At 46.0% G+C, this 12670-nt stretch overlaps 1 protein-coding gene across 1 annotated transcript; it reads left to right on the plus strand.

Annotated features, from left to right (window-relative positions):
- Nucleotides 1-8748: 8748 nt before the first annotated feature.
- Nucleotides 8749-9690, plus strand: LOC136610490 (olfactory receptor 5AR1-like). Its single transcript, XM_066589722.1, has one exon. The coding sequence runs from the start codon at nt 8749-8751 to the stop codon at nt 9688-9690; it is 942 nt and encodes a 313-aa protein (XP_066445819.1).
- The last annotated feature ends 2980 nt before the right edge of the window (nt 9691-12670 follow it).

Consider the following 12670-nt stretch of genomic DNA (forward strand, 5'->3'; position numbering starts at 1 on the left):
CAGTCTTGTTGAGCCATATTGGCTTCCTTCTACTTGTAGTTCTTTTATTTTTAAAGGGTATGAATTGCTCACCCTTGTGAGATTTGCAGCTTTCATCTTCCCATATTATATCTGGATAATTAAAGTCTCACATAATAATCACTTCATTGCGGTTTGACACCTCTTCTATTTGTCTTAATAATAAGTTTTCAGTTTCTTCTGTTATTTTTGGTGGTCTATAGAAAACCCCTATCAGGATTTTGTTATTTTTCTCTCCCTGTATTTCTACCCACAAAGATTCCACGTGTTCATCTCCTGCCCTTATATCTTCGGCATTAAGTAGGATTTAACATAGATACACCGCTCCCACTTTCTGATTCCCACAGTCTCTTCTGAAGAGATTATAGCCCTGTAAGTTCACTGCCCAGTTGCATTTATCATCAAGCCATGCTTCCATTATTCCCACTATATACTAATTTTCATCAGACATTCTCCCTTTAAGCTCACATACTTCGTTGCCATACAATTTATATGGTTGTTGTTGTTCTTTATATTCATTGGGCTGCTATTCTTCTGTTCTGTCAGTTCTAACTGTACTTACCCCATCTCCTGCTCGACCCCCATTCCCATTACTTGGTCCTAGGTCGCTGTCTACCCCCCTGTTTATCTTTTTGCCCCCCCCTATTCCCTAACTTAAACACTCCTCCAGCCTTCTAGCCATCTTCTCCCCCAGCACAGCTGCACCCTCCCTATTGAGATGCAGCCCGTTCCTACGGTAGAGCCTGTAGCCGACAGCAAAGTCAGCCCACTTCTCCAGAAACCAAAACCCCTCCTTTTTACACCAACTCTGGAGCCACTTGTTTACCTCCCTAAGATCTAGAGATGAGCGAGCACCAAAATGCTCGGGTGCTCGTTGCTCGAGTCAAACTTTCTGCGATGCTCGAGAGTTCGTTTCGAGTAATGAACCCCATTGAAGTCAATGGGCGACTCGAGCATTTTTGTATATGACCCATGCTCCGTTTTCATTGGTGAAAATCTGGAAAACCCAAGAAAGTGATGGAAACGACACAGAAACGGATAGGGCAGGCAAGGGGCAACATGCTGGGCTGCATTTCAGGTTCCCAGGTCCCACTATTAAGCAACAATAGCAGCAAGAGTGCCCCCCCCCCCCTAACAATTTTTACTTCAGACAAACCGTCATTAGCAAGGCACACCTTAGCTAAGCACCACACTACCTCCCACTAAGCACAATCACTGCCTGCGGGACACACCGCTGCCTCTTCTCCTGGGTTACATGCTGCCCAACCCCCCCCCCCCCGCGCGCGCGCGCGTACGACCCTGCGTCCACAGCGCACACAAAAGTGTCCCTGCGCAGCCTTCAGCTGCCCTCATGCCACACGCTAGCTGCATAGCCACACCACCCTCATGTTTATTTATAAGTGTGTCTGCCATGAGGAGGAACTAGAGGCACACACTGCAGAGGGTTGGCAGGGCCAGGCAGCGACCCTCTTTAAAAGGAGCGGGGCGATAGCCCCCAATGCTGTACAGAAGCAATGAGAAATCCAATCCTGTGCCACCTCCGTCAGGAGCTGCAAACATGGGCATAGCAATGGGGAATCCATGTGCCCACACAGTATTCATTCTGTCAAGGTGTCGCATAGCTCAATCGATACCGCAAGGGGAAAGCCATCTGCACTCTGCCGCCTACCCAAGTCAGTCAGTGTCTTTGTGCCAGACAGGTCAAACACCGCGATGGGAACTAAGTGGGCATCAACAGCATAGGTGGGTCCTAGGCAACCCAAGACATGAACAAAAAATAAATCTGAGCGGCCAAACATGGCAGACTTGCACCGCGCCCACGACATAGGCCTCGGCCCACAGCTTCAGCAATCGTAGGCAGGAAGCGGACTTTCACTGCACCCAGGATATAGGCCTCTGCACAAACCCTCAGCAATCGCGGGCCTACAGCGGACTCCAATGCTAGCGTAGCTGTGCACGTCTCATTAGCACTGTATTTCTCCTGTAGTTTGTCCCATTGCAGTGCCCCGGATAGTAGAGCTAACGTCAGATGAAATATAGGTGGGCTTCGGCCCACACTGCATGCCCCAGTCAGACTGGGGTTTTTAATACATAGACACAGGCAGGTACAACTCCCCTATGTGAAGTCCCTGTGGACCGACAGCATGGGTGGCTCCCTGGAACCCACCGGCGGTACATAAATATATCCCATTGCAGTGCCCTGTACAGCTGAGGTAATGTCAGATGAAATACAGGTGAGCTTCGGCCCACACTGCATGCCCCAGTCAGACGGTGGTTTTTTATAAGTATACACAGGCAGGTACAACTCCTTAATGTGAAGTCCGTGTGGACCGACAGCATGGGTGGGTCCCAGGAAGCCACTGGCAGTACATAAATATGTCCCATTGCGGTGCCCTGGACAGCAGAGCTAACGTCAGATTAAATAAGGTGGGCTTCTGTCCACACTGCATGCCCCAGTCAGACCGGGGTTTTTTATACATAGACACAGGCAGGTACAACTCCCCTATGTGAAGTCTGTGTGGACCCACAGCATGGGTGGCTCCCTGGAACCCACCGGCGGTACACAAATATATCCCATTGCAGTGCCCTGGACAGCAGAGCTAACGTCTGATTACATACAGGTGGGCTTCGGCCCACACTGCATGCCCTAGTCAGTCTGGGTAATTCTTTTTTGGGCCATGGGAACGCTTAGTGCACCCATAGTATGCACTGACCCCTGTAATACTCCTGTAGCTAACGTATACGCACACCCCACTAACAGTTATGTTGCAAAAGTCTAGGGAGACCCTATTAACACTTCTGTAGTAACAGTATAGACAGACCCCAGTAACATTTCATTTACAGCAGTATTGACAGACCCCAGTAACATTTCAGTTCCAGCAGTGCATACAGACCCCAGTAACATTTCAGTAGCATCAGTAGGGACAGGCCCCAGTAACATTTCAGTTCCAGCAGTGCAGACAGACCGCAGTAATATTTCAGTAGTAGTAACATTATAGACACACGCCTTTAACTTTTCCGTTGCAGCAGTGTAGGCTGAGCCCAGTAACATTTTATTTGCAGCAGTATTGACAGAGTGCAGTAACTTTTCTGTTGTAGTAACAGGATAGTCAGACCCCAGTAAAATTTACGTAGAAGCATTATGGGCAAAGCAGCAGATTCACATTTCCCTTGCAGCAGTGTAGGGAGAGTACAGTATTTGTAACATTTCAGTAGTAGCAGTATAGACAGGCCCCAGTAACATTTACATAGAAGCAGTATGGGCAAAGCAGCAGATAAACATTCCCCTTGCAGCAGTGTAGGGAGAGTACAGCATTTGTAACATTTCAGTAGTAGCAGTACAGACAGGCCCCAGTAACATTTACGTAGAAGCAGTATGGGCAAAGCAGCAGATTCACATTTCCCTTGCAGCAGTATAGGGAGAGCACAGCATTTGTAACATTTCAGTAGTAGCAGTATAGTCAGACCCCAGTAACATTAACGTAGAAGCAGTATAGGCAGAGCCCAGTATTAGTTACATTTTAGTTATAGCAGTATAGACATGCCCCAGTAACATTTCCGTTGAAGCAGTATGGGCAGAACCCAGTATCAGTAACATTACAGTAGTAACAGTATACACCAACCAAGGCAACATTTCAGGAGCAGAAGTATCGGCAGACCAAAGTTACATTTCTGTTGCTGAAGTATAGTCAGACCCCTGTAGCATTACTGTGGCAGAAGTATAGGTAGGCAGAACAGAGTTACATTTCTGTAGCAAAAGTGTAGGCAAACTCCAGACACAGTGGTGTACCATGAGTGCAGGCGAAGCCCATAAAAATTACTTGGATTACATTGTAGGCGAGGGCCCGAAAAATTGGTGTACCGACAGTACAAATGTACCCCAGAAAAATTGCCCATGCCCAACCCAGAGGGCAGGTGAAACCCATTAATCGCTTAGCGTACTGTGGCTTAATTTTTAACTAGGCCTGGAGGCAGCCCAGTCAAAATAACAATTGGTTCAGGTGGAAGTTTCAACGCTTTAATGAGAATTGAAACAGATAAATATTATTTAGAAAAGTTATATGAGCCTTTTGGGCCTCAGAAAAAAAAGTCCCACAGGCCACACAGTAATGTGCACTGGGTTACAAGCAGCCGTAAAAAGAATTCCTTTTTTAAAATTGTTTTTTTCCAATGCAATGCAGGCAATGGAACGTGTATTGGACTCTCCCTCTATGGCTGTCTGGCACTGCACACTGCGCCAGCAACTGTCTGGTAACACAGAGCGGAGAAAAATATTAGTGCTTTCTAAACGTGCACTTGGAGGTAGAGAGCGCTTACGTTACACTAACTGCACCCAGCAAAAAATGACACTGAAGGCTGAACTGAGGCCTTGCAGTGCAATGCTGAGGTACTACAACTCCTAGCAACCATGGAGTTAAATGCACAGGTAGCTCTAAGAAGGAGCGTTGGGATTGTCGTAGACAGGATTCCATACTACCTACTGTCCCTGCCTCACCAATACTTCCCCTATACTACGTAGTACAGACTGCAGCCTGAGAACGCTATAGCTGTAATGGGGCTGCACGTCCGATACATTAAAAAAAAATACACAACTGCTCCCAGCACCCACAGCAGTAGTGCACTAGGTGAGCTGTGGCCCTAAGAAGGACCGTTGGGGTTCTTGTAGACGCTAACACTCTCCCTATAATATCAGCAGCAGCACTGTCCCTAATCTCTGCCAGGGTGCGTCTGTGGCGAGCTGCAGGCGGCTACACTTTATATACTCGGCGGTCACTTGATCTCGCCAGCCACTCACTGCAGGGGGTGGGATAGGGCAGGAACATCACAGGAGGAAGTTGTAATGCCTTCCCTGCATTTCTATTGGCCAGAAAATGGCGCAAATTTTTCAGGGAAGGAAATGTAATTTACTCGAACACCGCGTGGTGCTCATCTCGAGTAACGAGCGTCTCGAACACCCTAATGCTCGGACGAGCATCAAGCTCGGACGAGTATGCTCGTTCATCTCTACTAAGATCCTGTGGTACAGGTAGTATTTCTGAGAAAATTACCTTGGAGGTCCTCACCTTAAGCTTCGATCCTAGGTCCCTGAAATCGTTTTTGAGGGCCCACCATTGACCTCTAATTTGTTCATTGGTGTCAATGTGCACCATGACCGCTTGATTCTCACCAACCCCTCCCAGAAATCTGTCAATCCAATCTGCAATGTGTAGAACTCAAGCACCAGGAAGACAACACACCATTCAAAGATCTCGGTCTTTATACTTCTTACTATAACAAACGGGTGCTCTAATAACTATGTATAGATATATCAGGGGTCAGTACAGAGATCTCTCCTATCATCTATTATACCCAGGACTGTAACAAGGGGGCACTCTAATAACTATGTATAGATATATCAGGGGTCAGTACAGAGATCTCTCCCATCATCTATTATACCCAGGACTGTAACAAGGGGGCGCTCTAATAACTATGTATAATATATCAGGGGTCAGTACAGAGATCTCTCCTATCATCTATTATACCCAGGACTGTAACAAGGGGGCGCTCTAATAACTATGTATAGATATATCAGGGGTCAGTACAGAGATCTCTCCCATCATCTATTATACCCAGGACTGTAACAAGGGGGCGCTCTAATAGCTATGTATAGATATATCAGGGGTCAGCACAGATATCTCTCCCATCATCTATTTACACCCAGGATTTTTAACAAGGGGGCGCTCTAATAACTATGTATAGCTATATCAGGACAATAGAGATCTCTCTCATCATAAGTTATACCCAGGACTGTAACATGGGGGTGCTCTAATAACTATGTTTAATATATCAGGGGTCAGTACAGAGATCTCTCCCATCATCTATTATACCAAGGACTGTAACAAGGGGGCGCTCTAATAACTATGTATAGATATATCAGGGGTCAGTACAGAGATCTCTCCCATCATCTATTAACACCCAGGATTTTTAACAATGGGGCGCTCTAATAACTATGTATAGCTATATCAGGACAATACAGAGATCTCTCTCATCATCGATTATACCCAGGATTGTAACAAGGGGGTGCTCTAATAACTAGGTATAGCTATATCAGGACAATACAGAGATCTCTCCCATCATCCATTATACCCAGGACTGTAACAAGGGGGCGCTCTAATAACTATGTATAGATCTATCCAGGGTCAGTACAGAGATCTCTTCCATCATCTATTATACCCAGGACTGTAACAAGGGGGCGCTCTAATAACTATGTATAGATATATCAGGGGTCAGTACAGAGATCTCTCCCATCATCTATTATATCCAGGACTGTAATAAGGGGGCGCTCTAATAACTATGTATAGATATATTAGGGGTCAGTACAGAGATCTCTCCCATCATCCATTTTACGCAGGACTCACAAGGGTGCGCTCTCTACATCTAGAGGAAATAAGGTTTCAGCACAACATAGAAGGGGGTTCTTACTGTAGAGAAGACTATGATACTCTCTACATAAGGACATGGTGATGATTAACTAATTACGAGAGTATAAGAGGGTCTGCATGCCTTTCTTAAGAGTAATATTACTTATTATATCACCGATTACTCAAAGGGGTCAGTGATCCGGGGAATAGTCTGATTATCAAAATTGGAGTCAGGAAGGATTTTTTTTCCCTTAACCCCTTGAGTGGCACGCCTGGAAATTTTCCGGGACGAGCTCCACTGCTCATAGCGATATAGCCTGGAAGATTTCCGGGCTATGTATCACTATGGGAGCTGCAGAGCACAATGCCACAAGCTTTGGCATTGTGCTCTGCCTGCACTGTCCCACAGAGAACAAAGCAGGACATTGAGAAGCAGGAAGATATTGCCGCCGGCAATCTCCTGCTTCTAATATCCTGCTTTGTTTACAGGTTGCCATAGAGACCATCAGCTTGTCGGAAGCAAGCCGATGGTCTCTGTTGCAGGGAGAGCTGGTGCTTGGCTGTCAGAGGACAGCTAGGTACCAGCTCTTACAGCAGAGATCAGAGAAAACCTCTGATCTCTGCGATGTTAACCCTTTACATGCTGCAGTCTATGTGACTGCAGCATGTAAAGGGCTGCCACCATGGGACCCCCCAGAATGTGATCAGGGGGTCCTGATGGGTCTCTGTGGAAGTCCCCTAAAGGGACAAAAATTTTAAAAAGTAAAAAAAAAAAAAGTTTAAAATTATGTAAAAAATAAAATAAATAAAATTAAAAACACTTGTCTCCCTTTACTTTGTGAAAAATTAAAAATAAAATCACACATGTGGTATCCCTGCACCGTAATGACCCAGAGAAGAAGTTAGTACATTATTTAACCCCTTAATGACACGGTCCCTTTTTTCTTCTTTCCTCATTTCTTTTTTTCCTCCCCCCGTTTAAAAAATCATAACTCCTTTATTTATCCATCGACGTCGCTGTATGAGGGCTTGTTTTTTGCGGGACAAGTTGTATTTTTCAATGGTGCTATTTAAAGTACCACATAATGTACTGAAAAACTTTTACAAAAATCTAAGTGGAGTAAAATGAAAGAAAAATGACATTCCGCCATCCTTCAGTGCGTTTTGTTTCTACGGCGCACAAACTGCAACAAAAATGACCTGATAACTTTATTCTATGGGTCGGTACGATTACTACGATACCAAACTTGTATACTTTTTTTTACTATAGCACTTGTATTTTTTTTCAAAGACATTTAATTTTTTACAATTATTTTCTGCTGCATCTTCTGCGCACAATAACTTTTTTATTTTTCCATCGACGCACTTGAGCAATGGCTCATTTTTTGCGTGATATCCTGTAGTTAACGTTGGTACCATTTTGGAATTCATACAACTTTTTGATCGCTTTTTATTGCATTTTTTCTGGGAGACAGGGTGACTGAAAAAGTGCATTTCTGGGGTTCTTTATTTTTTTTTCGGATTACGTTCACCGTGGGTGGTAAAAAATGCACTATTTTGATAGATCAGACATTTACGGACGCGGCGATACCAAATATGTATTTTTCTTTTGTGATTTAGATTTTTTTTATTATAGATATGGCAAAAGAAGGGTGATTTAACTTGTATTACTTTTTTCCCCTAATCTCCCTACAAATCTTTTCACAAAAGTTATGCAATACATTATATATACCCAAAAATGATGCCATCAAAAAGTAAAAATTCTCCAGCAAAAAACAAGCCCTCACATGGCCGTGTCAATGGAAAAATGAAAAAGTTATGGCTCTTGGAACGCGACTGCAAAATTAGTTGAAATTAAATGATTGGCCCTGATGGGCACAACAGGGGCGTAGGAAACCCGCCACTCAAGGGGTTAAATGAAGAAAATTGGCTTTTTCCTCATAGGGGAGTTTTTTGCCTTCCTCTGAATCAACATTTGGGGTAATAGGCTGAACGGAATGGATGGAGGTCTTTTTCAGTATAACATACTATGTTTCCCAACTGCTATAAAATACAAAGCATGTTGCAGCATGCATGTCACTTCGTCTCTGGAGTATCAAACCCCGAATCATGAACTCCCATTTTACCGATATATTGGGGTTTTAGAGATGGAACCTTGCTATGGAGGAGAACGCCCTTTAGGTTTTATGGTAGTCCTTGGGAAAGGTGCAACCTAACAGTCTTGCCTTTGCACTAGAAAAGTTTGTGTACTCCTGCTGTAGCAAATGATTCAACATTGATTGATATTTACAGTCTGTACCCATCTACTTGTTACAGAAGCTTTGGCACAATGGTCACCACAAACAAGACCCACGTGGTGGGGTTTTCATTTTCAGGAATAACTGATGATGCCACTCTGGTCCCCGTTCTTTTCATTTTCTTCTTAAAGGTCTACTTGGTGACGTTTGTGGGTAACGTTGGCATGGTTATTCTTGTCCTGAAAACCCCCAACCTCCACACTCCTATGTACTTCTTCCTGGGTTACCTGTCTGTGGTGGACCTCATCTGCTCATCAATCATAACTCCTAAGATGCTTTTGGACCTTCTGTCCATAAAGAAGACCATCTCATTTACTGGATGCGCTCTCCAGTTCTTCATCTTTGCTGCCATGGCAGCAACTGAGGCTTTTATTCTCTCCAACATGTCCTATGATCGATATGTTGCTATCTGTCACCCGCTCCACTACGCCTCTATAATGACTAAGAAGAAGTGCTGGTGTCTTGTACTATTCTCCTTCACTGTTGGCTTCATGCAGTCATTGGTGCAGACCAGCTGTGTGTTTAATCTAGAGTTTTGTGGATCAAACCACATAGCCCACTTCTACTGTGACGTCCCTCCACTGCTTAAATTGTCCTGCTCGGATACCTTCATCTGTTACATGATAACCACCTCCATTATCTCCTCTTGTGGTGTTGGGTCTTTTTTGACCATTTTGGTCTCATATACATTTATTGTTTCTTCCATTCTCCATATTAAATCGTCTGAAGGCAGGCGGAAGGCCTTCAGTACATGTTCTGCTCACCTCACATCAGTCTCCATCTTATTCGGCTCTGTCTTCTTTGTCTATCTACGGTCTTCCACCAGTGATTTTGGTAAACAGGACAAGGTGGCCTCCGTCTTCTACACAGTGATAATGCCAATGCTGAATCCACTTATCTATAGCGTAAGAAACCAGGAGGTGAAAAAGATTCTCAGGATGGCATCACAGAGAACTCAAAAACCTGTTCATTAGAAGTTCACACACAAACTTATCTTCACTCTCTTTGTTGGTTGCACTTAATAGATTTAGGTGTTTCATAAAACTGCCATTGATAGATTTGTTACTCACCTGTGTCTCTATTTAGGGTTTTGAATGTAGGATACTGATGATCAATTCATCTTGCACCAAAGCTGTCAAACAACCTACTGACAGCCAAATCGAGGGGCGATTACTCCCTACTAATCCTCCTCAACCCTTCTGCAGCATTTGACACTGTTGACCACAAACTCCTCCTCAGTATGCTTCCTCGGCCTAAAGGATACTGCCCTCTCCTGGCTCTCCTCCTATCTATCTGAGCGCTCATTCAGTGTCTCCTTTGCTGGCTCTACCTCCCCTCTTTTCCTTGCTGTTGGGGTAAACCAGGGCTCAGTCCTTGGCTCCCTTCTCTTCTCCATCTACACAGCCCCTATTGGACAAGCCAACAGGAGATTTGGCCTCCAATACCACTTCTATGCTGACGAAACCCCAGAGAGCAGCAGAGCAAGACTACCCTGCAAGAAACTATCGAGGGGGCCATGTTCGCCGATGTCCGGTTCCTGAGAGATTGTGTGGTCTCTGCAAGAGTCCAAAGGAAATGCAGGAGTAAACCTGTGAGTTGTTGCCGAATTGCACGAATGGTTTGTCTGGAATGTTGCTCCTTAACCCCTTAACGACCAGCCCATAGTGTTTTTACATCCTGCCCAAGTGGGCTTTATTCTCTGAGGACGTAAAAACATGCGTCCTGCAGAGAATACAGCCCCGTGGGCTCTGGACGTGACAGCTCCATGCTGTCGGTGCCCGCAGGTAGCCGACAGCATGGAGCTGTCATCCTGGGCTGCGGGCAGTCTCCCCCGGCATTGCGATCGGCGCTATCCAATGGATAGCGCCGATCGCAAAAAAGTGTAAAAAAAAAAAGTAAATAAAGTTAAAGATTTAGCTGCCCTGATGGATCGAATCCATCAGGGCAGCTGAAAATACTCACCCAGGTTCCCCCATGTCTGCCGCGGAGAAAGGGTACTCCGGGACCCGGCGTGGCTCTTCTGCGCATGCGCGCCAGACGAATGACGTCACGCGCGTGCGCAGAAGAATGGGAGCCCCGGGGAGTTTAAAATCTCCTGGTTCCCGGCTCCTGAAGGTAGCCGGGAACCAGGGGATGTCCCCGGGGACCACGGTGAGCAGTCCCCAGACCCGCGATCGCCGCTATCCAGTGGATAGCGGCGATCGCGAAAAAGTTTAAAAAAAGTAAAAATCAGCTTAATTTCACCTCCCCTCATGGATCGGATCCATGAGGGGAGGTGAAAATACTCACCCCCGGTTTTGACATCGGGCGCGGCACAGAGGGGCTCAGGACCCGGGAAATTTAAAATCCCTGTGCTCCTGGCTGCCATGTGTAGCCAGGAGCAGAGGGATGTCACTGCAGAGATGATCACTGTTATCCATTGGATAACAGTGATCATTTAAAGTAAAAAAAGTTTAAAAAAGTAATTTAAAAAAGTGTAAAAAAGTTAAAAAAAAAAAAGTTTAAACTGCTTACATTTCATCTCCCCTCACGGATCATATCCGTGAGGGAGGATGAAATTACGTACTTAAGGCCCCCGGATTTATCCACGGACCTTACCACAGCTTCTGCGCACGTGACCGTCGCCAAAGCGGCAGACGCATGCGCAAAAGCCGTGGATTGCCAGGATAACTTAAAATCTCCCTGCTCTTGGCTACAAAATTTAGGCGAGAGCCTGGAGATTTCACGGGGGGCCCCGGTGAGCGGTTCCTGATCACGTGTTCGCCGTTATCGAATGGATAATGGCGATCACGTAAAAGTTAAAAAAAAAAAAAAGTTAGTTTCATCTCCCCTCACCGATGCGATCGGTGAGAGGAGATGAAACTTTTTACTGGAGGCTTCCGTATTTGCACCCCGGAGCGATCTTCCTCTGTGAACTTTCCCGGATTCTGCGCATGCGACCGCCGGCAAAACACCGGACACATGCGCAGCAGTCGGGGAGCCCAAGAAACTTAAAATCTCCCTGCTCCCAGCGACCAACAGTCGCCGAGAGCCTGGAGCAGTGACGGGTGGCCTCGTTGAGCGGTCCCAGGTCACGTGATAAAAAGGTAGCGATCTACCATTGGCCGGTCTCACATGACCGGATAGGAATTACGGATTCTGCATGCGTCTGATCCGCGGTAATACGCAGATCAATCGCATTGGATTACACAATTCCGCTCACATTAGCGGGTCGGAATTGTGTAATCCACTCGCAGAAAAGAGAACGCAGCAGGTTCTATTTTACCGCGGATATCTTCAGCATAGAGCTCATTGTGCTTCATGGTCGTGGATATACCCGCAGCGCATACGCAACTACCTTGTATATGGGCTGCTGGTACCCGCGTCATCGCTAAGCGACGGTGCGGGAAATACAAACAAAAAAAGGTACTGCGCATGACCGCCTGTGTGAGTAGGCTGTTATGCGCAGTACATTACGCGGCCGTATGCAGGGTCACAGCCGGGCTCACAGCTGGGATCCGCTGTGGACCTCCGCAAGCGGATTCCACCTACAGCTGCGTGAGCCCGGCGTTATTCAGACCGCTACCTGTAATACGCAGTTTACAAGAAGCCCCGGGAACGTTCGCCTTCCTGCAGTTCCAGGAGCAGCTTGTTGAGCGCCTTCTGTGTGAGACTGCCGCACTGCAGCAAGATTACAAAGCCTCACAGAGCGCCACTTTTTACACCCCGCCGCTGAGGTCACGAAATACCCCCAAGCGATAGAGGAGGGGGGATACCCGGTGTACCCATCTTGCCCCATGTACCCATCCCAACCAGCCTCCGTAATTACCCCTGTCTTCGAACATAAAATGCAGTTTATATTATTACTTTTATCTAATATTTAGGAAATGCCAAAAAATGGGGGTGGCGGGGGTGAGGGGGGGTGGATGTTGGGGGGGTTATTTTTAGGAAGTCAATTTTTTTTCCGTATAAGTG

The sequence above is a fragment of the Eleutherodactylus coqui genome, chromosome 2, assembly GCF_035609145.1.
Source record: "Eleutherodactylus coqui strain aEleCoq1 chromosome 2, aEleCoq1.hap1, whole genome shotgun sequence".
Taxonomy (NCBI): Eukaryota; Metazoa; Chordata; class Amphibia; order Anura; family Eleutherodactylidae; genus Eleutherodactylus; species Eleutherodactylus coqui.

What these genes read in the sequence shown, in the direction of transcription:
- LOC136610490 (XM_066589722.1), top strand. Translation starts at nt 8,749, where the DNA reads ATGGTCACCACAAACAAGACCCACGTGGTGGGGTTTTCATTTTCAGGA.